This window comes from Dunckerocampus dactyliophorus, chromosome 2, assembly GCF_027744805.1.
Source record: "Dunckerocampus dactyliophorus isolate RoL2022-P2 chromosome 2, RoL_Ddac_1.1, whole genome shotgun sequence".
Lineage (NCBI taxonomy): Eukaryota > Metazoa > Chordata > Actinopteri > Syngnathiformes > Syngnathidae > Dunckerocampus > Dunckerocampus dactyliophorus.
In genome coordinates, this window is record NC_072820.1 from 12,584,338 (window position 1) to 12,612,211 (window position 27,874).

General features: G+C 39.3%; 1 protein-coding gene across 4 annotated transcripts in view; it reads left to right on the top strand.

Moving 5' to 3' along the window:
• camsap2b (calmodulin regulated spectrin-associated protein family, member 2b) overlaps positions 1 to 27,874 on the top strand; it is a 42,165-nt gene that overhangs the window by 2,171 nt on the left and 12,120 nt on the right. For 3 of the 4 annotated variants that reach the window (XM_054766207.1, XM_054766198.1, XM_054766214.1), the window contains 7 exons: positions 7,293 to 7,552; positions 15,358 to 15,537; positions 16,137 to 16,220; positions 22,974 to 23,115; positions 23,681 to 23,820; positions 27,420 to 27,510; positions 27,603 to 27,698. In XM_054766207.1, coding sequence (XP_054622182.1) covers positions 7,293 to 7,552; positions 15,358 to 15,537; positions 16,137 to 16,220; positions 22,974 to 23,115; positions 23,681 to 23,820; positions 27,420 to 27,510; positions 27,603 to 27,698 — 993 coding nt within the window. The other variant, XM_054766222.1, reaches the window with a different exon arrangement.

Sequence of the window (27,874 nt, forward strand, 5' to 3'; positions counted from 1 at the left end):
TTGTGTACTGTTATGCTGTATTGACAATCTTTGGCCATTAGCTCATCTAGCCATAGATTTAATTAATGAATCAACGAATACTGTTGACTTGCTTTAAAGCAGTGCTTCTCAAATAGTGGGGCGGGCTCCCCTGGGGGGACCCGGTGAACTGTCGGGGGGGCGTGAGAGGCAGGGAGTATTATTTTCTTAAACTCTGCGGCTGATACAGCGGTGTGGCTATATGGCTACATTCTAATCTTTTGACATCTCCTTTACTTCATAACTACTACTAATTGTTTAAATACTGTGCCACTCGGGAGTCAGTGAGGAAACGGTAGCTTTTTCTTTGGCAGGAGCCAATCAGGAGCTATGAGTGCACTCACAACGAACTTATGAATCCATTGCAAATCGCAGGAGGTCATTATATATAACAATATAACAACGTAACAGTCTGACTCATGGTGTCATCTTATTAAGAACACTTTACCAACAACACTAATCACATCACATCACATAGCAACTTAAGACTCAAGAGGTGCACCTGACAAATATACAAACATGTATCGATATGAGTGTGAAATGAAAAAAACAACTCTTTTAAAGTTTTCCCATAATCCTTTGCGTCTGAGTAACGCATTCCTTGGGGCACTGCAATGACGTCAGCCTCCCTCTGGGCTCTGTCTCTGTCCTCTGAGTCTCTCTGGTGGACAGAAGCAGCATTGGAGCGCCGTCCACCATTTTCTATGCTGCTTGTTCTCCAATGAACTGCTCTTCTGGTACTAATGCATCATGGGTAGATGATAAAATAGCTGCTGTTTGTTATTTTAAACTCGTATTGGTACTTGTAATGTATATTTTGTAGGTGCCTTTTGAGTGTTAAGTTGCTGTGTGAGTTTAATGTTGTTTGTAAGATGACACTGTGAGTGAGACTGTTATATTGAGAAATGACCACGTGCAATTTCTCGTTATGAGTTTTTATTTTGATTGGCTCCTGTCAAATAAAGAGCTGCCTGGTCCTGATGGACTCGTGCATGCCACAATAAGTCATTTTATGATGCGGACACGTGCGACTTATACACTGGTGGGGCTTATATAAGAACAAACCTGTTTTTTTTTCCTGTCAATTTTTTTGGTGCAGCTTATACACCGGAATTTACATACTTTCAACTTTAGTGCAGACCAGCATGTACAGATTTATCGTACTCAACATGCAATTTGATTCTTGAATACGCTTATATGCTTCACAGCTCTCCATTTTGTTGCATTTTCTTGGTTTCAGTTTGAAGTTCAGTACTGAGTTCTGTGCAGTACAGATAAATAAATAGATATTATCCGTTTCTCAATAGTATTTCAAATTGGAGGTGTGTGAAAACATGTCTGTGCCTTGGTGTGGCATAACAGAAACTAATTGAGAACCACTTCTTTAAAGCAACAGCATGTAGAAATTCGAACATTAAAAAAGGTTGAAAATATATAATGTTGATGGTACACCAGTCTTGCAACAAGGATGATAGGTTGTCACTTGGAACATGGTTTATAATAGTGGTGGACCAGCCAGGACACTTTTTGTGTTGTGTTAGCACTAACTAGTGCCAACGTTAGTCTGCAATATGAGTGCAGCACTCACTAAAAGCATAAGGCAATTCCTCTAGAACAAAAATGAATACTTTCTTCATCGCTGCTTTTGCTTTAAAGTCTCTTGTTTTTAGCATTCAACAGTCTAAACAGCTGGCTGTTAACTTTCAGTGGAACCTTCCCTGCAACAGCTTTTAGCATTTCTTGCCACTAATCTTGGATTTCGCCAGAGACATGAACGTATTTCTTTATGTGGATTTGTTCTGGATTTATCTTCATCCATGACTGTGGTGTGCCTCCTGTCCTCCCAACTCCTAATGAAAGCATCATTCGGAGTTCAAAGTTCAAACTTCAACCCGGTAACAAATCTCAGAAGAGGACAACTAAAAGACAAACTGCTACATGTCTTCTAGTGTGACAGACATTACTGCATGTGATTCCTTTGCAGCTGCATGAAAGGATGGAGAGATGCAGAAGGTAGATACTGGAAAGAGGGCAACATGTGAGAACACCGGGTCCTTCTGCCTTGTTTTTCCTTGTCCCTCTGGTGACATACTTTCCGCTCCGAGCATTGGCAAGAACTGTGGCCCAATTCATAACAGTATCCAAGAGCTTGTGCAGCCTGGTTCGGAATAAGCGATATGTTTGTAAAGGGGAAAGGTGCAAGTATATAACAACATCTACTTTTAATTCGTCGGTATTGGCAAAGTTATTGAACTGATTAATGATTAATTTTTTTTGAAGCAATTGAGGCACAATTGAGTGCACAACTTCATTCCAGTACTTTGCTATCCAAAGAAGAACAACTATGAGAAATTGAGCTAGATTTTTAGTATGTGACACCTCCTTTATTCTGGTAAATAAAACACCGGCATTGAAACAGGAGTTCAGAACATTCAGAGAGATTTTCCCATCCCAAACAGAGCTTGAGTGTACAAGACTGCATTTACACTTGTGGTTCAGTACTCTAGTCCGGACCAGAAATGTTTAAGTTACTTGGTGTGCACATTGATGTGGTTCGCTTAGCACACTGGTATTTTTGTTATGGGGCCAAAAGAAGTAAAAAAAACATGTGCATAAAGTAAGGACTTAATTGGACAGCTTTCTTGATAGAACATTACAGAACCCAAACTCTGTTGAGTTGAATATGTAGTTTTAAAAAAATATTTTGCTGTATTTACCAATGTAGATTTCACAAAAAGCTTCTAAAATATACTTTTAAAAGGAAAACTGCACTTTTTATTGGAATTTTGCCCATCATCCACAATCATTATGTGAAACATGACCCCACATCTTTCCCATTTCTGTGCTTTCTAAACAGAGAAAAACAGCTAGCATGTGGAAGCTAACAACGCACGTAACGGGAGACACCTATTTCGACTATAAAGTCCTAAAATAAAACCTCCAAAAAACGCCAACAATGTTCTATTTACATAACTGACCTGTATATAAACCAAGCTACAGCGACATTGTTATTGTGGCAGCTAACGCAAAGAACTATATTTCTGGCGTAGGGACGCAGCGCCTCACACCACTACCGAGAGGTAACGGGCCCACTCCAAAACAATGCGATAGGACACCAATCTGTACTGACAGTGAAACAAGAACAAGTATATGAACAACTACGAACAGACAACCAAATGATCTGTAAAATATGACCCCACATTCTCTGTTTTGTTTGTACACGGCTAGTTTGACTGGCAGCTCTCACGCCTGCCATGATTAGTAGTTGCAAACAGACACGCGCTTCCTATGCCTCTGTTGTTGATGATAGTAGCGTCAGTTCCTATCTATGGGCTCTGTGAAATCAATGCGCCCAGGAAAGACGTTCCGGTAATGTTTAAAATGATCAAAATATGGCAAAATGCTGTAAGTATTACATGTTATCATAAGCTCTGCTTCTTCCTACTCCTTTTCGGACATGTGGAATTGTGAATTGTAACATGAAGCATTCAATGTAAACTGTATGCATGTTCGAAATAAACTAAACCATAACCAAATGAAACTATAATTTACCTGCTACTGCATGGTCACAGCATGTATGTAAAACAATAAAATGTTGCAAAGACACAACACAACACAACATAACGTTAGCCATGTGGAGGGCCAGCTTTCTCTTAATTATGACAACTGTCGATTGTGTGGCAGTTTATTACGATGGTAATGTGACTTCATGCAGGGTTTATTTAATTTACAAAAACAAAGTGCTGTGAGTTAAGATGGCAAATAAAAACAATTGATCTTACTAATCAGTAGCTGCTCTTTTCTAGTAGACAATACTGTGTAATGGAACAAGGAAGTGTGTGTCTCACTCACTTAGTTGAGAGTAATGTGTTCCATTACAGAAGGTGTCTTCATTTTACTTTGAACACTATAAGAACTCAATATCTTATAAACAAAATTTGTCTATTTCTAGTCAGTCTGTCTCTGTCTAAGTTTAGGATTTATAAATGCGCAGCAATCAACATAATGTAATGTGCAATTTAACACCGTCATGTAAGAGAATACATTTTAAGAAATAATTTAAGAAATAAAACAGTTGATTATCTAAGCAATGAAACCAATTGGTCGTTCATTATTTAGTGAAATGTTTTATTTTCTCTTGTGTATTTAAAATTGCTCTTACCAAGGAAACATATGTTTTTTTGGATTACTCAATTAATCAAAATCATTTTCAGTACAATACATGATTACTAAAATATTTGGGGGCTGCCAAATGTATGTGCCTTACAGGATGTCGTAGTATTGTGTAATTTGGTGTTGGAAGTGTGATCCAAGATGGCTGAATAAACAAGCAATGCCGGAAGTGTCCTCTGTTCGCATCTTTATTACTACTGCAAGATTCAATGTACCAAAGGGTACAATAAATAATTTTGTCACGTGAAATGTTGTACGATAACCTTAAATGGTGTGATGCTATTCTCTATTTGTACATCAAAGTGGACAGTGCAGATGTTAGGATTACTTTATGAACTTGAGATGGTGTCCTAAGTGGCTTGAATGTGATTTATTGCAAAGGTTTGATCTTTAAAGTGGTAAAGGTGCATTGGTAGAATATGATAGCAATAAAGGGCAATATTAAACTTTTATTAACAAAACGCACACTTACAGTAATATAGTCTGTGTTGATTTTTTTCCCCAAAGGATAGCTAGCAGAGATAAACACTGCTGACTATGCTAAGCTGTGTCCTGGGGGTCTCCAGGGCACCAGTCATCTACGTTCCTGGACTTCCTGTTGCAGCTACTTCCTGTCTTTTTCCTCTTTGATGGCCAACACAAAAGATGCTTTTTTTTCTCCCGTTGAAGGGGCAGATTTTCTTGTGTTCCTGACAACAGATACAACTGTTAGAGTAAAGTCGTGCAGGTACACACAAAGTAAGTTTGTGAAAGCTTTTAAGTGGACTTAGTTTTAAGGTTTTGTGTTATCAAAGCGTTGAGGGTAATAGTAATTAATAGTAATTCATTAATGGAGGTATTTCCTTTGTAGTATTCGATGTTACTAACTGCCTGTTGCTTTAAATACTGTTTTGTTTTTTTAGTACAACTACTGTTAAATGCTAGCAGTTTGATGACAAGTTTTATGTTTCTCTGTCAGTTCCTTTCTGTCTGTTGTTGATTGTGTGAGCACCAATGACGAGAAAATTAATTCCTTAAATGTCCTTTTTTTTCATTCCATATGAGAGGAAACTATACTCATACTGGGATGAGTAGCTTTAGCAACATGCACACACACTTCTCTACAGGGCCCTGTGTGACTACAATGATACACGTGAGGCAGAGGTGTGTGTCAACAGCAGACTGATCATTAACAGTACGAGTTGTGGCTAACAACAGTGATGTGAAATGCGTGTTGTGCTACAAAGCCCAGGCATTGCTAATCTTGTGAGTAGAAATTAGCACTCACACATCTGTCTGATGTAGAAGTACAAACAGACACGCAATTTGCAGTGATAGTGGTGCATTCCGGAGTTGTTAAGATTTAATCTCATAAGTGTTTGAACTGGCGGAGTTCATTAAGGTGGTGCTCTCTGAGTTACAAATATATTGAAGCAGCAATAACGTGTATGGTGTTCAAAAGTCAATTTGAATCTGGGGCATTTATTTACCTACAAGGCAAAGAGGATGGGGTGTTGATTAGAAGTAGGCGATAATGACAGAAGTTGTTATTCCTGAACTTTTAAAACTCTTTGTACAAGACATAGTTATTATTTTTTAACTTTACAATGATGGAGTGCATGAGAAAGTGGAAAGGAAATATATACAGTCATCCCTTGTTTGTGGCGGTTCATTGGTTCCAGACCCAACTGCAATAAGTGAATTAGGATTCACATTAATAAATGGAATATTTTCATAGTTATAACATAGAAAACCCTTGTATGACTTTCAAAATACAATCTTTACGATACAAAATAGTCACCAACGAAACAGCGATAATTCATTAATTGATTAATTAATTAATTTGTTCTTTAAAAAAAAACCTTGAGGGAGCGAGTGACGACTGTATTGCACAACACAGCAGCAACAGAACCGACGTTGTAATACTGGTAAGGAGCAAATCGCTCAGTCAGCTAATAAGTTGAGTGTAAACAAGAGTACGGCAAGTGTAACGCCAAGAGCTGAATAGCACAACCAACATTTTAAAGCACGTGCTGAGATAGATAAAGCTGCTGGATGCTAAAACAGGCTGCGTTCAGCCACAGCTGTTTTTTGAATCTGATCACATTTTCAACATAAATCATGGTTTTAGTAGGGCTGTCAAATGATTAAAATTTTTCATCTGATTAATCACGGTTTTTAAATTAATGAATCACAATTAATCACCATTTGCAAATATGTGGACTTTTACTGTATTTTATTGAAAGAAAGATAATTGACAGGACAAGATTATATATATTTGTATGTATTAACAGCTCCAAATAAAATTAAAATTTAAATCAAGCTCAAAGGGCGCACAAATGTCTGAACATTTTTAATAGTAGCAGAACATTTGAATCACATTTTAACCGTGCTATTATGAGCCGTGATGGGTTGCGTTCAAAGACACAACTTACAGTAATTTAAGTTGAATTCACATGTTTTGAGCGTAGATGTATTTTATGGGATTTCTGAGCTGACTTAAATGCAGAAAATTGTACTTCCGCAGTGAGAGTTACAATGTGAGTGATAAGAATGCCCACTTACTGTTTTTCTTTGCATTTCTGTTTATTTAGACCACACATACACGGACAAAAAAAGCTGTTGCTGAGTGTCAGTGAATCAAGTGTCGTTCCGATGACAAAGGGACTAGAGACGTATTTGTGAGTTGGAGAGACATATACGGTGTTGGAATTGCACTGCTGTTGATGTGTTCAGGTCAGAATAAAGTTACAAAAGCGTGTCAGACTCTGTGTAACTCTGTGAGGACGCTACACGGTGCCTCCATCTGTGGTCATGACAGACAGGCGTGGCTTGCCATAATGCATAAGCATTAATTACGCTAAAAGATTTTACGAAATTAATGACATAAATTAATTACCGCCGTTAGTTACATGCAATTTTTGACAGCCCTAGTTTTTAGTAATGTGTTCGACCACGATCTTTTAACAACCTGTCCAAAGTTATGATCCCAAAGAACATTTGATGTGTGTCTTTGAAAGGAAGTGGAATTCGGTGACAAACATCTTTTGTGGTCATTTAGTGACCTTTGGCACAGTACTTTCACTTTTAAAAGTAACAATTCCCTCTTTCTCGCTGTACAGATGAAGTGCCAGACGAGCTGGTGGAGCCATTCTACAGGGACCAGTACAACCAGGAACACCTGAAGCCTCCAGTGGCCTGCCTTCTTCAGTCTGCGGAGCTCTACTGCCGCGCGGGAAGCTTGATACTTCGCAGCGATGCAGTCAAGCCTTTACTGGGCCACAACGCTGTCATCCAGGCTCTGGCCCAGAAAGGTTTATATGTCACCGATCAGGACAGACTTGTGACGGAGAGAGATCTGACCAGCACGCCCATACTCATGGTTTGTCTTCACTTACATTATTTATGAAGGGGTTATTTGATACAACATTGTTACCAATACATGACTTAGCGTACTGACCCAAATATAAGATGATCATGAATATAAGACGGTTCTTTTTCAAGACCCATTTTTGTAAAAATATTTTTAAGACAAAATCATAGACCAAAAAAGGCAAAAATTTGTCCAAAATCGGCGGTTCTGCCGTTACTTGTCTTTGGGTGTGTGTGAGTGAGTGGAAGAAAAGCGCTGACTCCCTTGAAGAGAAGCCATTTGGCACCACCACCTGTTGGTGTGCATGTGTACATCTCTAGACCCCAAATATAAGACAAACCATTTTTTTCATTCTTTTTTTTCTGGAAAAAATACCGGTTGACATTCCTCGTTTTTGCAGTTATTTGGTTCCAGATCGGCCACGTGTGGCCGAGTGGTTAGCATGTTGGCCACACAGTCAGGAGATAGCCTGGGACCTGGGTTCGAATCTCCGCTTGGGCACCTCTGTGTGGAGTTTGCATGTTGTCCCCGTGCATGGGTTTTCTCCCACATTCTAAAAACATCCATGTAAGGTTAATTAGTAACTCTAAATTGTCCATAGGTATGAATGTGAGTGTGAATGATTGTTTCTCTATATTTGCCCTGAGATTGGCTGGCGACCAGTCCAGGGTGTACCCCGCCTCTCGCGCGAAGCCAGAAGGTATCCGCGACCTGAGTGAGGATCAGCGGCATTGTAAATGGATGGATGGTTCCAGAGCTGACCGTGATACGTGAATATCCGCGAAGTAGGATTCCTTCTTTATAAATTGAATATATCGTATCATCTAAATATGGTTTTTAACACTATTGAAGTCCCCTAGACATGAAACAACATCCATATTGTCACCTTTACAATCACATTACCCAATATAGTAAATATAATAACAGAAAATAAGCCACTTAAGACAAGATAAATAAAACTCGTGCTTGGGTGTGTCGGAGTAAACGTGTTCCGTGCAGAGTGTCACATGGTGGCACACGGCCTGGTAGCTGGATTCCAAGATGCAGAGAGACACCGGTGGCAATTTATGATATTTAATTATGACACAGAGGACAGGAAGTGATGTTGGGGGTTCAGAGTTGAGTTTCAGCTTGTCGTGGGTTATGGCCACAACTTTAGCCCACGTTATTATAAAGATTATGATCATTATGTTATCATTGTGCCTGTTGTGAGATAATTTAAACCTGCAATAAAAGCCTGTTGTTCCGGCGATCAAGTCTGGTGCTCGTCTCGCCGAACAATTACTGACCAATGCTGACTACTACATTAACAATTTGAATGTGTCTTCTAATTTTTTTTGCCATTCTTATGCTTGAAAATACTTAAGCTTACTAAAAATACTAAAGCTTTTTTAAAAACTAATAATAGGCCATATTCAACAACGAAGCATGATTTATTAATTAATATATACTGTGGTAGAGTGCAGCCGTGAAATTTGAACTGCAATGTGGCAAGGGACGACTGTACTGTATAGTGTATGGTATAATTTAACACAGATACTACTGTGTCTTCTCCACATGTCTACACATGGTAAGTCTTCTACTATTAGACTGCCTTGCTGAAGACATGTGATGCTAGAAGAAAAACAGCCTCTAATGATGGGTTTCCTATAACAACTCATTACTAACCGTTCAGTCTCTGTGCCATTGGCGTGTGCTGGGGCAAACATGCGTCATGCCACTTGAGGACAGTAAAACATGGAAGGTTTTTATATGAAAGCATAATATTGACTGAGAGAGAGAAGCCTCCATGGTATTCTACAACCAAACATGCAAAATCCTTTATGTGAAAGTCAAACATTATTCTAAAATATTTTAATGGCAATAAAGTTGATATTGAAAAACACATACAGCTGGGAATTAAATTAGTATTGTCTAAGTCTAAACAAGGAGAATCTCTTTCTGAATGTTCTGAACTCCTGTTTCCATGCCATTGGTGTACTGAACAGAATAACGCTGTCCGGAGGAGCCCAGCTTCCCATAGCTAACATCATGCCCATCTTTAGACACCTAACTAGTTGAAACTGAATCAACAGCGCCTTGCGGCCAAGTAATGCACTCCATTTTGCTTCCATTGCTCCCACAATCAAATCAGGACTTCAGAAGATTCAGACGTTTGAAAGTACAGTATGATGTGGCGCAAACGTCTCACACGTGGCGACCATCACTTCTACTGATGCCGGAAGGTGTCTGCATTGCAGTGTAACCACCGCTCCCACACCCCCCTCCCTCTTTCTGGCTGCTGTGTCTCCCTTTGTCACCTGCCTCTACATCTCCCTTTAATAACCTTCCCTACATGCTAACCTAAAACCTTAAATTATACCTTTAACAAGTCTTGCCACCAGTGAATTAAGTCTCTTTTTATGCTTTTTACAGCTTCAGGCAATCACTTAAAATAACCGGTCAAGGATATTTTCATGTGTACTTTCTGTACACTGGCAACATTGATTTAGCATTGAAACAGGCATTGGCGTCTTCTGTCATTTCAAATGAAACAAAATTATTACTTAAAAAAAAAAAATCATAGAATGAACATTTACCAATAATTATTATTTGAATATTTGCTATAACATTTTTCCCATTGTATGTATTGGAGTCAAATGCCCATCCCTATTGGGGAGCCGACTACAGGCACAAACTATAAATTTGTCTGACACGTTTAAAGCAACAATATTCAATAGTGCACCTTCAAATCAGCCTCAGAAGATTTTTGTCTGTTGTACTGGTGTGTAAAAAGGATAACAGCATCTTTGTCACTGCCATAGCAACCACAGATAACCTAATTTAATGGTCTATAAAACTGGTGGACCAGCCAGGACACGTCATGTTGCTGATTGTTGACTTCTTTCTCAGCTCAGAGTGGATTTTCTTCTTGAGGTTTTTATACTTTCTGAATGTTTCTCTGCCTGAGTCTGACTTTATTTATACTGTTCTATACCTTTATTTTATTTTTATGTATATATTTATTTTTATTTTATACTTTTCCTTTTTGGTGTACTGCGTCTGGCTGAGTTATTGTAGAAAGTACAGTGTATTGGCAGATTTCAAATGCTGTTGGTGCCAAAGCACTTTGAGCTATTGCTCAGAGGCAGCGAAAAACTCACGGTTTTCCACAGACTGTGCATGAAGAATAACTCATGTCGTCAAGAAGGCGGAGCGTAGCGGGCAGTCATTCAGTCAGTCAGAGGACGAATGGATGCAGAAAAAACAGGGAGGGGAGGGGCCTTCCAGTTGGCCGCAATCCAGGTGGAAGCATGAAAGTAGAGCAAAGATGACAGGAAAGGGTCCAAGGGTTTGAAAGATGAGATGGGAGAGAAATGTGGAAGATGGGTGGTGTCAGAGTAGGAAAGAACAAGTCTGAGTGAGTAAGATGAGGAGTGAAGGTGGAGACCGTGGAAAAGCACGAGGGAGGAAGCAAAGGAAGTGACATGCAGTATACTGCAGCAGAGTGGAGGGTGGGGTCTCACTGTGAGTCAAGGCACGTCTGGTGCACAAATGAGTACCAACCCCTCCCCCTTCACCCATACTCCATAAAACACACACAAGCTGCAAAGTCTGTCAGACCTTTCCTAGTGTGCACATGACCTCCATCCTTTCCTTGCTCTAAAGTGTTAGAAATGGAGTAGTAATTGAATTTGTCTGCAGTCGTGCTGAAACATTTAGAGGTCTAAGCCAGACGAGTAGGTGCAAAGTCTTGCCATAAAAACACACGTGAACCTGTGTAAAGTAGACACTTTTTAGGATGTTTGGAGACAAGGGGGCTACTTGGATTATCTGTTTGCTCAGCTGCATAGGCCTTTATGGATGCCTTTGATCAAGGGCACACAACACAATCGTGCAACAATAGTTGAGGATGCTGCTCTTTTCTAGTGTGACCACTCTGTCTGCCATTTTCACAGCCTTATAAGGTGTGATTGTCACCACCAGTATGGTGGACTTGCTTCTGTGCACACACGAGTAATACAGCGATGGTTTTAAGCACATGTTGTGGTAGCAACAATAGCGCGAGAGTCTGCAGCTGTCTGTCTCCTTGACGGCTGTAAGTGAACATCACATACAGTTAAGTCCAAAAGTATTCATACTTAGGCCAAATGTTGACTTAAAATATATCTTTTATTTGATCAATTAGTCTTTTAGCTTCAACTGACACTAGAAAGTGTCAAAAGACTGTATGACCAAGTTACAGTTATTTACAAAAGTGTGTACAGTCCTCATTTCAGCAAGCATTTTTATTACAATAAATCTATAGAAATGAGACGGGTATACTTTTGAGTAGTCAGTGTGCATGTTGTATAGCAGTATAGATTTACTATCCATTGAACATGATTCAGCACAAGCCATTAGTGTCTCAATAGCTGGCAACACAAAGACCAAGATCATTGTGACTTGCCTGCAGCCGAGCATGGTCTGAGGCTGCATGAGTGCTGCCGGCACTGGGGAGCTGCGGTTCATTGAAGGAAACATGAATTCCAACATATCCTGTTAGCACGATCCCCTCCCTTGGGAACTGGGACGCATCATAGTTTTCTAACACGATAAGGAGCCCAAACACACCTCCAAGATGACAAGTGCCTTCCTGAGGAAGTCGAAGAAGGCAAGCCACTGAAGGCTTCAGGTGTTCCTGGTTGTACTGGTCCCTGTAGGGGGCGGGGGTTCGTACATTGTAGCGATCTAATTTATCTTATTTATTATGTATTGTGTAAAACGAAGACATGAACAACATCTGAATGCCGACCCACCATCCACCAGTTCAAGCCTGGTGTTTTTCCAGAGAGATTATTACATTATTACATCACTGTTTGACATGTGTGGTAAAAGGCAGTGTGCTAGCATGAATTAACCTGAGACAAATGTGCACATTAGCACTCAGTAAGTCATCAAAACTCACCTTTATGCATTCCCACATAGTATCAGCATTTGACACCAAATATGAGGTGAAAGAAAAATGGTAAAAATACAGTAGTAGTCTATCTGTGCGGCAAGAGAAAGTTAGCACACGCACAATGGACATGCGTCAAGTGAGACGGATGTAACAGAGAGAATCCGGCCACTTTTCAAAATAAAACATCATGGAAATATTTTTTTCTTTCTGTGCGACCCGGTACCGGGGGTTGGGGATCACTGCTCTAGTAGACAATAACTAACACCCCTATAGTTACCTTTAAGCTCATATTACGCAATAAAGTAGACTTAATATTCAGACATAAATAAGATGTATAATGCTCATGTGTGTTGCTCTAAATGTGTTCCCTGGAGGAGCAGAGTGTGTGGCAGACAACAAGTGACGTCGGGGGTTCATAGTTGAGTTTTAGCTTGCGTGGGTTACGGCTGCAACAGTAGCCACTGTTTTTTCTTAGAGGTTTTTATTAGGGATTTTTGTGCCTGTTGTAAGATAATTGAAACATGCAATAAAAGCCTGTTGTTCCGCCCATTCTGGTGCTTGTGTGTCTCACCGAACATTACAGTAACATTACTGACACAGAGTGACCAGTGTAGAATACTGCGTATCGTCTTTGAATGTGTTTTTTGAATGCCTTTAGTTCACTTGGGCATTTTATGCATGGAAATGCTTAATTTACACAAAACATGTGTAATGTTTGCTTAAAAAAGTCATTTCCTCACATATATTTAATTCTTGAGGCATCGCTGTATGGAACACCCACAAACACACACTTCCATAAGCTTCTTGATCTCAGTAATGATTAAGGAGTTTTATGCAAAATAAGCTTAGAAAAGCTTTAGTCCCAAAAAAAGCATGCGAGGGGTTTGATGGAAATCTAAGCCTAAACTCCATAAATCAGTCAATCCTGCAGCATTAGGGAGAGGGCATGCTGTGCCAAATATTGAGCAATACATGGAATTTCTGCAATGTTTGCAGATTGTTTCATTGTCATGTTTACATAATGGGGCAACAATGGGATATTTAGGTTTTTTATGAAGTATATTTGCCAGTTTATAAAGTGTGGGTTGGGCCACACCCTTTTATCTTAATTCCTTATTTTACCACGATATTATGAACAATTTGATGCTTATAACTTTGTGTGAACAATTTGGGGAAGTCCTTTTTCTGTTTCCAGTGTATTGCTAATCCTGACCTCAAAGCTATCAAACACCTTTAAGATGAATAGAGAACACTCAGAAGAGTGGAAGCTGTTATAGTTGTAAAAATGGGGAAAACTCCATATTTGAGGTTTTACGACCAGATACTTGTCCATATAGTGTAGATGTACATGTCCTTTTTTTTTAATGGGTCACATGAATTAAATATATTTATTTCTGCAGCAGACTTATTGGTGAGCATCACAATTTTCCTCTTAGATCAATTATTTTGCTTTTCTTGCTATTAAATAATAAAAAAAGTGTTGCTGACATCAGGTTTTGGTGTCATGTATCACACTTATTATTCTTCTTGAGGAGGAATTTGCTTCCAATGGACCTATTTTTTTCTGTGCACACTGTCTGTTTAGATTGGCAGACAAGCACGTGCAGTCAAGCACCACTGCAGTCGTTGCTTTTGCGGGGGAATCACACTGGTCACCAACAGAATCGGCTCTGGCAGGACGAGGTCTTGTAGGTCATGCAGCAACTGGCTTGAGATGTTTGTTCAGTGCCCAGTGTTTTTGAGTGGACCTGCAGCGTGACAGGAAGGGGAAGTGGAGGTCCAATGGCCCGCCTGGCTCTGCCTGGCCTGGCGTTAGATTAGAAAGGCCAGCAGAAATGTCAAGCTTTGTGTAAAGTAGGTGTTGATGACTGGTAGAAGCACACGCATTGAGTGAATGGCTCCAAATGAGCTCATGTGTGCTACATAAAAGCAGACTTTTGAAAGTGGTTTTAAATGTCATAAGGGAAGAGGGAGTGGAGTGGTGGGCATATTCCACAAAAAAGCCAGATGAGGATTGATTGAAGCAGAGAAGCGCGCACGCTAACAAGGAACACATGCAGAAGTTTGGTTCTTCAGGCTGAGTAAGCACGTAAGACGCCAAGAGAAGAGCAGGCAGGGATACGATAGTTATAAGTAAAGATTATAACCACTGCGCAAAAAGTGTAGCATTTTCCTCCTACATTTAAAATCATCCAAAAAGTATAATTTTTGGAATAACAAGTACACTGGTGACAAATAAAACAGTGTGCTTGGATTTTTTTTTTTCATTTGATCAAGATGCAAGAAGTGGCAGAAGTGCACCTCTGGTCAGTAAACCCCTGAGTCTCCAATAGTTGGCGGGTGTGTTTTCTACAAAACTAAATAATTGCTGGGGTCTCTCATTAGAAAACGGTGGCATTACCAGCTTTGGCCTGATGTGTTTTTTTAATTGCCTTCAAAGGATGGAAGCTGTTGGCAGTGGTGAACATCCAGCGGCTTTTTCTACCTCTGAATGCGCTTTAAAATCTTGGTTGCGCTACTCAACTGTTGGTGTGAAACTGTTTGTTACACTTGCTGTACTGTTTCTCCGTATTGCTATTACAACATTGGTTCTGTTGCTGCCATTTTTTTTTACAATATACTTGTTAATAAATAACCATGTGGTCAAAGAGAGCTACGTTTTCCTTTCCACTTCTCATGTGCTCCAAATCATTATTAAAGTTTAAAAAATCAAGTTATATATAATGAAGTTTCAGCTGCCTCTCGCCAGTTATCACCTGCTTCCAATAAACACCCCTTCCTTTGCGGTTTAATGTAAATAATGTGAGCGTTAGTCTTATATTCAGGTCAATCCATTGTTATTGTCTTTATTTCATTTTGATTTGCAAAGTTCTCTTGCTGTGTGTTTCCACAGAGTTCCCATATGGCGCTAATAGACACGCTGATGATGGCGTATACGGTGGAGATGATGAGTATGGAGAGGGTGATGTCCTGCATCAACAGACATTGCTCTACCGGGCCATCGCAAAGTGATGCTCACTTCCAGGAGCTGCCTTATGACACGGAGGATGCGATCACCACGTGGATCAACAAGGTACACATTGCAGTGACCTTTGGGTAAATAAAATCAGCAATCAAATCCTTATACTGCTGCTTTTAAGCCTAATATGTTTGCATGAGCTCAAACTTAATCACCTCAGAGGGATTAAGGAACGTTAAATGACTTCCCACTCTTCCCACGCTTCTCCAGGCTCAGATATTTAACTTTTTTTCAGCTTCAGGAGGGTAGTAGTCATCTCTCTGAGCATATCCTCAGACATCCAATTGAGCAGCACTGACATACCTCGCTGTAGAAGCTCATTTATGTTCCCTTGTTTTAGCCAAAGGCAAAAAAACAGGACTTATTTGAAGACATTAAAACACATAGTGTTTCTGTTTATGAGAACTTGCACAGCACACTTTGGTTTAATGCCTATGTCGAATCACTGTTTATGCAGAACCTTTTAAGACTATAAATGCAGTAACTGTATACATTAAAGGAAAATACCAGGGGTTTATATTAGGTTACAGTAACATTTAACATCTGTGGGTAAAGATGTTCCCTTCTTTCATTAGTTTTGCTCACTCAACGCTAGCTTACCATCTCCTTATGTGAAATGTGACCGTTGTTATGCTATCTCTGTCACTCCTCAGGTAAATGAACACCTGAGGGACATTCTTGTTGAAGAGCAAAAGCTCAGAGAAGTTTCCCACCAAGAATCAAACACAATGTCTAAGGTAAGACCACAAATCATCCAAAAGGAACACAGCATTACTGTATATATTACATACTGTACACTCCTGATCAAAATTTTAAGACCAAATCGAAAAATCGGAAGAATTCACATTTTGCAGTGTTGGATCTTAAGGAGGTTCTAAGTAGAACTTCAAAATGAAAAAAGAAGAAATGGGAGGGAGACAAAAAAAATGAGTATGCAATTTATTGCAAACATTAAAGCATTAAAGCAAAATAGGTTGTTCATAAGCTGATCAAAAATGTAAGACCACAGCCTTTAAGAGCAAAACATGTGGATTCAATGTAATTTCCTGTTAGGTATTCACACTGTCATGATCTCTTGATCGCTAAGGCAAAAAAGCTTTCAATATTCGAATTGATTGTTGAGCTGCATAAGCAAGACCTCCCGCAGCGCGCCATTGCTACTGAGGTTGGACACAGTAAGACGCTCATTTTAAACTTCTAAACTTGTGCAGGGGTGTCAAACGGCAGCTGGCTATGTGGACATTTTGCAGGGGGCATCCCTCATGACTGAAAGGCAATCCTGCGTGTTCCAATTGAGAATATTTGGGGATGCATGGCAATGGAAGTTTACAAAATTGGAAATCAGTTCCAGACAGTGGATGGATGCCCTCCGTGAAGCCATCTTCACCACCTGGAGCAACATTCCCACTATCCTCTTGGAAACACTGGCATCAAGCATGCCCAAACCAATTTTTGAGGGAGTGAACAAAAATGGCACAGCTACTCATTAGTCGTTTTTGGAAAATGTATTTATTAAACTAAATAATTATTTTATTAAATACATTTATTTCTATTTTTGGGGCGGTGTCATTTTTTTTAGCTATGTTCTTAAACTTTTGATCAGCTGATGAACAGCCTATTTTGGTTAAAAAAAAAAAATTGTAATAAATTGCTTATTTAAATTTTATTTTTGTCTTACTCGCATTTCTTCTTTTTGCATTTTGAGGCTATACTTAGAACCTCCTTAAGATCCAACAGTGCAAAATCTACTCTAATTTCCGATGTATAAGCTGCTACTTTTTCTCCTGTTGATAACCCTGTGGCTTATACAGTGATGCAACTAATTCATGGTCACGTTCTAATCTCGAGACATCTTGTATACTTCAGAACAGCCATTTTGTGCCTCATGCACACACCCTCATCATGGAACCACCCGAAGAAATGCATATGATGCAACTGTCAAGTTAAAGGCGACCAATCTAGCAACTTTTGCTTAAGTCTGCCAGTGAATCCTGACAGCATTGTCAAAAAATCCACTATCACCAATGCGTTTCAAAAGGCTGGTGATGGACAGGACAAGCTCAGGGGCTAATTTGCCTCGAGACAAAAGTGACAACTGAGAGCGACAACGAAACAGAGAGAGAAACTGACATAGCGAGTGATGAAGGAATTAGGAGGCTCTTCAATTACGACACTCAAGAAAGATAAGAAGGAAGGTGAAGACACAGGTCAATTACTTTTCTGTTTGGCTGCTGTTTAACCAACTGTGATACACGCACTGTGTGGCGCTGTTTGGGAAAAAAAGCATTTATTTAATTAATAGTTAACAAAACGTACTGTGTAACAGTCGTTCTGTTTACTAAATATCCCATATTACAACGTGGACACCTGTAATTTAGAGACAGGTGTGGCCTGTATATGTACAAATATTTTTTTCTCAATAAATATAGTGGGTGCGGCTTATATTCTGGTGCACTCCGGAATTTACGGTAAATTCTTACAATTTTTCAACTGGTCAACCAAAAAGCTGCTGGATGCTGACCAGTCCATGATACTTCATATATAGGTACTGCCATTTTGTGGCGTTAATAAAAACAACATATCAGGACTCAGGAGGTTGCCTACAGCTGATTTTAACCAGGCGCTGATTAGAGACTGGCGGTTATTTATTTTTGTAGACCATGCACCCGGTGGTTAATTGAATAGAGGCATTAATTGGGGCATTTATGATATAAAAGTTAGTCAGGATTAAACTTTTCCTCTATTTTCACAACTAAGCTAGGCTAAGCTAGTTGCTACGTTATAGTACACTCCACCAGACACATTTTATTAGGCACACTTAACATATTAACATGTTGCTTACATTATTAAAATGTGTTTTTGTTTTACTTATACAGTATTTCCCATACAGTGCTATTTTAGGTAACGCAAGGAAAAGGTTTTCTGTTATCTTTTTCAGTTTTGTTTTCATTTTGTCTGCCTGCCTGAACCCTGTCTATAATTTGTCTGCGTCCACACAAAAAGTGCTGTCAGTTCACACAGACCTTCCCAATAAATCAGACAGACAGATGAGATGCGCAGTCACACACCAGCTGCAGACAAATGTTGGCAAGGTTAAGCAGCATTTCTTGCTGGAGCACACAAAGATGTGTATATGAGGCAACGGCAGAAGGGGAAAAAGGGGACGTAGAGGGAAAGGAAGAGATAGGAGGATCAGAGTGAGAAGGGAGAAAGATGTGGGAGACCGGCAAAGGGATGCTCAGTCATCTGGGGCAAAAAGAGCGAGCCAAGCCTTGTGGTTATGTAAGAAGCATATGACACAACAAGCACGTGGCGAGACAAACGCATGTCGTCCTCTCAGTCAAGCATAGCGCTGCATCACAGACACTCATTGTACTGAATTGTAATTATTACTGTACTGAAGTGAACTACAGTATGGCACAGATGTGAGTACACCCCCAACATTTAAGCAACTATTTTTATGACAGTATATCTTCTCAAGCTACAATACTATAGAGTAAACTTTGATTTATTGTAGAAACCTTATTGCAGACACACAGGTCCATATCACTATATATAAAAGTACACGACAAAAACAGAACACAAAACACATATAATCATTGCTGTCCATAATAATTAGAATAAGTACAGACTTTTGTTCCAATGTTTCCAGAAACAACATGAATACCTTGTGTCACTTTGCAAAGGCTCAATCAAGGCTATTATTATAAAAAAAAAAAATGTATCAACAAATCGCCGTATAAATTTATACCTAAAATTCCTTAACACAGCATGAAAGGTGGCAACAATGCTAGTTACAAACATATGGCTGGAACTAGTCCACCTTGGGAGCTTGAGCAAAATTCTGAATGCGTCATTAAATGCCACCTGAAGCGTTTTCATTTTGGCTTTTACTGTAACTACACCACAAATGAGCTGTATAGAGCGGACTACAGTAGGCTCTAAAAAGGGCTATCTTGACATCATCTGTACACATGTGAAATTTACGTGCGAACATATTGACTTGTGCATCCAGTTTACAGCACTGGCGCTGCACATCATCATCATCATCACATAAATCATTCTGGAAAATACGACCCAAATATTTGACTTCGTTCACCACATTTAGCACTTTGCCGGCCACAAAAAAAGAAGGAAAATCTAGCTTATTATCCTCTTTGGTTTTAACAATCATAACGACACTCTTTTTTGGGGTGGTGTTTAATATCATACTGCATACCATAACTTGAGCAGATCCTGAGCAGTTGCTGTAAGATAGCACTGTCAGGAGACATAACGACTAAGTCATCAGCATACAACAAATGATTTACGAGTCTCTCCCCCGCCATGCATCCAGTCTTACACGCTTTCAATTGATATACTTTAGAGTAGTGAGTGTACAGCTTGTACACTTGTAGTATAAGTTTACTATGGACACAACACATAGTCATTACTGTCTAAATATGTGGCAACACAAGTGAGTACCTACAGTGAGTACCTACTTGCCTACAGTCAAGTTTGGTGGTGGGACTGTCGTGGTCTGGGACTGCATGAGTGCTGCCAACACTGGGGAGCTGCGGTTCATTCAAGCAGCGTATGATCCCCTCCAAGTTTCATTTCTATCAATATTTTCCCTTGAGTAATATAATAGCTGGTGAAATGTGATGGGTGTGCTCACTTTTGTGAGAGCTCATATGATCTGGTTGTCCCTGTTATGGAATGAAAAGTTTTGAGGCCTGAGGCGTTCCACAAGATGCTAATTTTACTGTAGCGGTATCATAACACGAGATGGACAAATTTGTATTTGTTTATTTTTATTGGGACACCAAGTTAGTGTGCCCAGACAAAGTGAAAATGGAAGAAAATATAGAATTGGTCTACCGGTAGGACTTGAGAGAAAGACTCACGGCTTATAAAATGTTGTTGTAGTTCATTCCAAAGGTATATGATGGGGTTGGGGTTGTGGGCTCTCAACGTCTTCCGTATCAAACCCATCTAGCAGGCCTTGCTTTCTGCACAGGGCACAGTCTTTCAAGGTTAACTATAGAATATGGATAATATGGATTTTTGCATGGTCATCCAATACCACACATTATTTGTCTGGTTGACTTAGTTTCTTGAAAATGCACGTTACAATGGGGGCTCTTTTGGAGTTTCTTTCTGCACTGGGAGCTAGAACAGACATCTATTCATTGAGTTGAGAAGACAATTTCACACACACACACACCCGCACGCACATGCACACCCATATGCACACACTGATGAAGGAGCACAAGACACTTTATCTATTCTTGGACGGTGTGAATAATCATTAGTGGAGGTCTTATGACTAATTGCTCTGCAGATATGTGGGTGGAGATTGTGTCAAAATGTTTTTGCCTAATGTTAATTCCTTCTGTTGGCATATAGATTTTAATACTTATGCACATTTAAGTGAAAATGTCATTTCTTTTGGAGCACGTTAGAAAACAAGTACAGTCGCCCCTCGCCACACTGCAGTTTGAATATTAATTAATAAATTATCGCAATTTTGTGGTTGACTACAGCCTATTATTAGTAAAAAAAAAAAAAAAAAAAAAAATGCATGTTTTAAGCAAAAGTTACATATTTTTGGGCTAAATTAATCATTTTCAAGCGTAAAAATTACTCAATGAAATCAAATTCAAATATAAGGCATTCAGAAAACACATTGAAAACGTAGTATGTACTATTCTAGACTGGTCACTCAGTGCCAGCAATGTTACATTTATGAAACAACAACCACCGCAGGAAGTGCCGCTAGTAAAAAAAAAAAAAAGTAACAACAAGGAACTCTCCCAATGCTAACATGTGTCAGTCTATACTAAATTATGTCTTATTTTGGATTATTATGTCTTCTATATTGGGTAATATGAATGTAAACGTGACTATAGGGTGTTTTTTTCATGTCTAGAGGGCTCTAATAATGTTAAATAATTTATTGAGAAGGTTTTCTAAACAGGTTTTCCATGCTGTAGCCACGAAAATATTCCATTTCTAAATAAGGAATCCTACTTTGTGGAAATTCACTGATCACAGTTGGGTAACTATGATAAACGAGAGATTACTGTAGTCATTGTGATGACATTTGAGAGAATGTAATTTGTGTTAAAAACCTTTTTGCATCTCTGCAATACACAGCATGTATGTCTTTAAGATAATACACAACATGTACAGTGCATTAAATGATGCCATATTGTCTTTCTTTTGAATGCACAATACTATTATGTCTTTAAAGGTAGTAGAAATTTCAAAATAATGTAATACATCCATTCATATTGTTGGTATTGCACAGTATAATCAGTACCAATTCACTGCAATAGCTTTTTTCATAATTAATACTACATAGCCTGTGCCCATGCAAAGATGTTTTAATTGATGGCGGCCATGTTTTTTAACCAATCTTGCTCAGATTTTACAGACATGTGCTTGTCAGTCTCCTAAAAGTGTGTACCAAATTTTGTGGCAATTTGTGTGAGAAATTTCAATTCAATCTGACACGAGGTTTAATAACAACGCTACCATGTGGTGTATATGTCCGAAAAACCATAGCACAGGCAGCACAGTAGGGTGCATGTTTTGACAATTTGCACCCTTTCTTTGTGCAGTGGTTCAGGAGTAGAAGAGTTAGCTTATGCATCCATACACTCATGTGAAAAAAATTACAGAAATGTTCTTTCGTATTTACCAAATATAACAGAATTCTGTGTTTTCCAGCGTTATGACAGTTTGTCCTTGAGTCACATACACTACAAGCTATTGTACGTGTAAAAGAGATCTTTAAGCTTGTTGCTGGCCCTAATGCCCCTCTCTCCTGTTGTTGTCCAATCATCCTCCACCATCAAGTCTCCCAGCAAATGGTACTGGAGACTTGTACCTGTAAGTCCATCCAATCATAAAACATACAGTACTCCCCAAAACCTGTATCTAACCACAATTGTCGCCCTTCCATCACCAGCCCCCCTCCTTTTGCATGTCGCCTTGAAACCAAGCCCCCCACAAAGTAAAAAGACAGTGTAACTAGTTTTCTCTGACAGTCGAGACTGAGAATGTAATTAAATTGTCTTGTACAATGCAGGTGTGACTCCTGTATGTTTATGGCTAAAGTGGGAGTTTGACTGCCTTCAATACCAATGTAGTAATGTTGTCTCTGTGGCTTTAACTGGCCTGCGGAGAGTCTTACAGGATATCTGAAGTAAGCAAGCCTGTTATTATGCAAAATGTTGTCTACTACAGCGCCACAGTCATTGTGATGCCACTGGGTTGTGCTGTACATGCAAAATGCTGCATTGGGTAACATGAATTTAAAAGCAATAACATGTGTTATGATGATAGTGGTATAGATGCATGGTTATTTTATCCCCAGTTGTACCTATTGCGCTTGCAACCTCGTGCTTCCCTCCCCAAATTTATGTGCATGCAGATGCAAAAAAAAGTCTGGTATATAACGAGGAAGATGACATGTGCTGATGTCTTTGTTGCCGTGGTTTCAGGCCCGTTACAGAAGAGAGCATGTCCAGCAGAGAATTGCACCTTTGCTCCCCCTGGTGGAGAACTTGCTGAAGGACAACACTGACGGCTGCGCCCTGGCTGCTCTACTACATTTCTACTGCCCACGGGTTATTAGATTAGAAGGTATGGAGTGCAAATGTGTTGTTTTATTGCACTGAAACAAATTGACAGACAAACTGTGTCAAAACAAAAACGCCTTTCCGTTTTTAAAAGTTGATGACTTTAAGAAAGGCAAAAGAATGAAGAAAAACACATTTTGCTCTGCGCCCTCATTTCTGAAAATGCTCCTGGCTGGGTGCTGATTGGTCATGAGGGCTGTGTGACGGATAGAGCTGTTGGAGAAGTGGCGGGCTGCTATTTCAAAGATAAACAACTCAAGCTTCAACGCTCTGAGCACTCACACACATGTACACCAGATGTGGGAGTGGGCTAAATTTCTCCAAGGTGTGTTTATTGAGAGTTTGTTACAGTAAAACAATAAATAAGTAATAATAAATAAACAAAAAGGAAGTCTGATGATTCACCCAGAGACAAATTTGTCATACATTCCTTCTTCAGTACCAGATTGCAACTGACTACACAGGAAAGCATTTATTGTCCGGTCTAAACATGGCTTTATCTCCTCCTCCTTCTTCCTGTCGACCCCCTTCCTTGCATGCACACTTGACCCCGCCCTTGGGCCGAGCAGATATCTGCCTGAAGGAGACCATGTCACTAGCTGACAGTCTGTACAACCTCCAGCTGGTGCAGGAGTTCTGCAGGAGCAACTTGAACCACTGCTGCCACTTCAGCCTGGAGGACATGCTCTACGCACATGCATCCATAAAGGTAGGAGAACATCGTCGTAGAGACACCTCCACCAAGGTGTAGATATTACATAGATAACAGTAATGGGTAGATAATGGCAAGATAACTTGCATAGCTTTTACATAGATAACAGTAATGGGTATAACTGTAAATGTTAAAAACAGCTCTGCAGACTTCAACCACAATAATAAATATTAAATATTGTCATTTTGTCATTATGATTTTTTCAAAATAGTTTATAGTAAAATTGTTTTTATGTATAATGTGCATTATTCATAATAATCATGATTATTATGTGTCATTTTTTGTGTTATTAATGAAATTGTCATTATTTATGTATGCATACATTATGTATGTATTTATTTATTTTCTTTAAGGTAAATTGAGATTTTCTTTTGTGCCAGCATTAAAGGTAAATACTGTAGATATAATAATAATATAGTTAATAGATTATTGTAATGAAACAATAAAAAAATCATAAAAATGTGTAATAATGTATTAAATTATCAATTATTTATTTGAATTATGGAATATACAATTATGTTGAAGCTGTTTAGTATTGACTTTATTTTTATTTGACATGATACACTGACTTTATGATACAGCTGTTGTATTGGATCTCATTGGATTGCGCAGGTATAATTAATGTGGTTGGTGCGTACATGCAAAAACCATAAGTTTCTTGTATCAAATGCATATGGAACATGCATGGCAGTCCTGGTTTTATAATGTGTTTACAGCTGAAAGGCATTTTGGAGAGTAAGGAGAGACGCAGCAGGATATTACAAAAAGGGTGAAATGAGTCATGCAAGAAAAAACTTCAATGTGTGTTGGAGGCTTGTTGTTATGCACCTTTTTTCGCTAGAGCTACAAGCTAGTGTTGCTGCACCCCCGGACAAAATGAATGTGACAGAATGTGTGTGAACGGGTGAATCCATTGAACACACACTGGCGGGCTACTCACACAGAAGACAGACCCTCACAGTCCTAGCTTGTCGCTGCCTGTCTCTCTTGTTCTCTCCGTCCTTGTGCTTTTGTACAATAACAACAAACCTGGGAGCTTAGCAAATGATACAACCAGTAATTGTGGCAAATGTAAGCCAACCAGAGTGTAAGAGGATCTCTGTGGCATCAAGACAGTAAGCGTTGCAAAGCCTTAGTGGGTAAACATTGTGGGTACCAACATTCAAATTCCAGGCACATTCACAGCTGACTTGCAGGCTGTGAAACATCGCTATTGTGATCTTGCCAAAGCTTATTTGTTTGGCTTGCATTTCACTTTGGTGGTAACAAATCAGCACCAAAACACAGAGATACGCAACACAGGTTGTTTGGTTTCACACCTTTTTACATGTAAAAGCATCAAGGTGCAGGTCAAAACTCGCTCAGACTATATTTTTTGGTTAATTTAGACACAAACTTGAACATTTTTTGAAGCTGTGGTGGTGGACTGCCGCTGCTGTGTCGTGCCATTGCTGTGTCGCTGTGGCGGCATTTTTTTAAATATATATATTTAAATTTACTGCCGGTAATAATGTCAACATTAGGGTTGTTTTCACAGGCTTGAACAAGAAATGCATTAATTAACTTTAAAAACGTTTCTCTCTGCCTTTTCTTTCTCTCCTAATCTGTCAAGTGCCAACGATTATGATGTAGGTGACATGCAACCAACGCTACCTTTGTGATCGCCGTAATGGGCACCGCTGACATAGCATATACAGTATGTCCATTCATACGCTGTATTACGTAACATTGTTTTCACGTTAAAAAATAATAATAATAATAATTTTCAAGGTGTGGCGGCTTTTATTTTACTGTGGCGCTGTGCCACGATCCATTACTTGTAGCGGAAACCCTGAATTTAGCAAGTAGTAGGATGGAATTATTATTAGTCAAGGTCAATACACAAACGTCCAAAGATTGTTTGTCTATATGTGCCCTGCGATTGACTGGCGACCAGTCCAGGGTGTACCCCGCCTCTCGCCAGAAGTCAGCTGGGATAGGCTCCAGCATACCCCTCGCGACCCTAGTGAGGATAAGCGGCATAGAAAATTGATGGATGGATGGATGGTATGCTCACCAGTCTATGTCTGTTAAATGGGGAAACTCTGTATCATCATTTTATTTTAGTAACAGCGTGCAACAAGGCAGCATTTTGTCTCCCTGTCTTTTAACATGTGTATGGATGATTTATCCAAACTGCTGAATGAACGCAGGATTGGCTACAGGTACCACCTGATTTATGCTGACAATCTAGTGATTTTCTGTCTATACAGTGCTGGTCTACAGCAGTTGTTCAGGCAGTGTGGATTGGTCTTTGATGTAAATACAATTTTAAAAAGAGCAACATCATGACCAGGATTAAAGAGGACACTAAACTAACTTTCTTAACTTAAACTGACTTTTTAACTTAAACTAACTTCAACTGACTTCTCTCTGTCAGACAACATCCTCAGATGATAATGATGAGGTGAAGTACTTGGGCTACTACGTATCCGCTGACCATTCAGAGACATTTACAGACCGTGTTGTATCAGTATGCACAAACTAACATGCTTGTTTGTAAGTTCTCTGTCATCAGTATCTGAGCACTTTTCATAGCGTATTGTATGGTACTCCTATGTATAGTGGCCACTTGTGGCGGCATTATAGGAAAAGCAGTATGCATAAACTTCAGGTGACGTACAATGATGGTATGAGGATGCTGCTTAAGCTGCTCCGCTGGACAAGTGCCAGTCAAATCTTTGTTCAGGCTGCTGTACCAACCAGTGCTGCCTTGCTACGAAACCTAATGTACAAATGTATGTGCAGGCTATGATAGGGTTAGGGTTAGGGTTACAAACTCTGTAAATAGTATCCTATATACTCTGACCAATCCTGTACAAAGCTTGGTCAGGTTCTTTTCTAGTTTGTGGAAACACTGCCGCCTTACCTTATGTAGCAATGGGTAACCAATCTTTTACTGTGTCTTGTTGGTGATGTCTGATTTGTCTTTAATTTTTTATGGACCATGTACAGTATGTGTCTGAAATCAAGTTGTTGATGATGAATATTATTGCATTATGTTTAAAAATTGAACAAACCTACATAAAACAATGATTTTTTTAAATGAAAGACAAAGAAAAGTATGTTTTTTTCCCTGTAAAAGACAATTTTGGACAGTTGGACACAGGTCTCCAGAGGCTTTCATGTATGAATGCATTTGACATTAACAAAATTTCACGCTTTATGCATCCATCTGTGCATGTATTTAACTTATTCTCAGATGGTGTTTTTTACAGATGTTAGGAGGTTTGTCATTGAACAAGCCAAACAATAAAACATGTACTGTCGAGATATTCCAGTACACGTGTTCTCGCTTCTTGTCCAGTTACTTAGCAACACGAGGCTTGACCTAATAGATCAGTCAAATGTCTTGTAGAACAGTGTGATAATCCAGCGTCCTTAAACATGAGGACTAAGAGGTGGAATCTAAATAAGACACATTTTGGAAATTACTTTCATTTTTGTCAATTGCACTGAAACATCAGCTAACTAATTTTTATTATTGTATTTGTAGTTTGTGCAGACTGACTTGCATAACTGCTGCATTAAATGTGTGCAACTGTGTGTTTTTGCAGAGCAACTACCTGGTGTTCCTGGCTGAGCTTTTCTGGTGGTTTGAAGTGGTGAAACCCTCATTTGTACAGCCCAGAGTCTTTGACCCGAATGGTATAGTGTGCAACGTAACAATTGATGACAATATCAGTATGCTCTTTGTTCATTTGGCACAACAACTAACAGTGAACTCACCAACTCTGCAGCCTGTGAGGTTCTAACATCCTGCAGAAATATGGCTCCTGTGTCCAAGCAGACTTATGTAGACAGACCTGACAGCCCAGAGGACATCATTGATGAAGGTAACTGTTTCTTTTTAATTAGTAATTGTAAATACAATACTTACAATCCTTTGAATGTTGTTCTGTATGCATGACTCCCTCTACTGGCTGACAGTCACAGCGCAGCTTGGGTGGCTTTATGCTGCAATTTGCATCCATAGTTGTACTAATTTATTGTGAAAGGTGGCCTGATCATA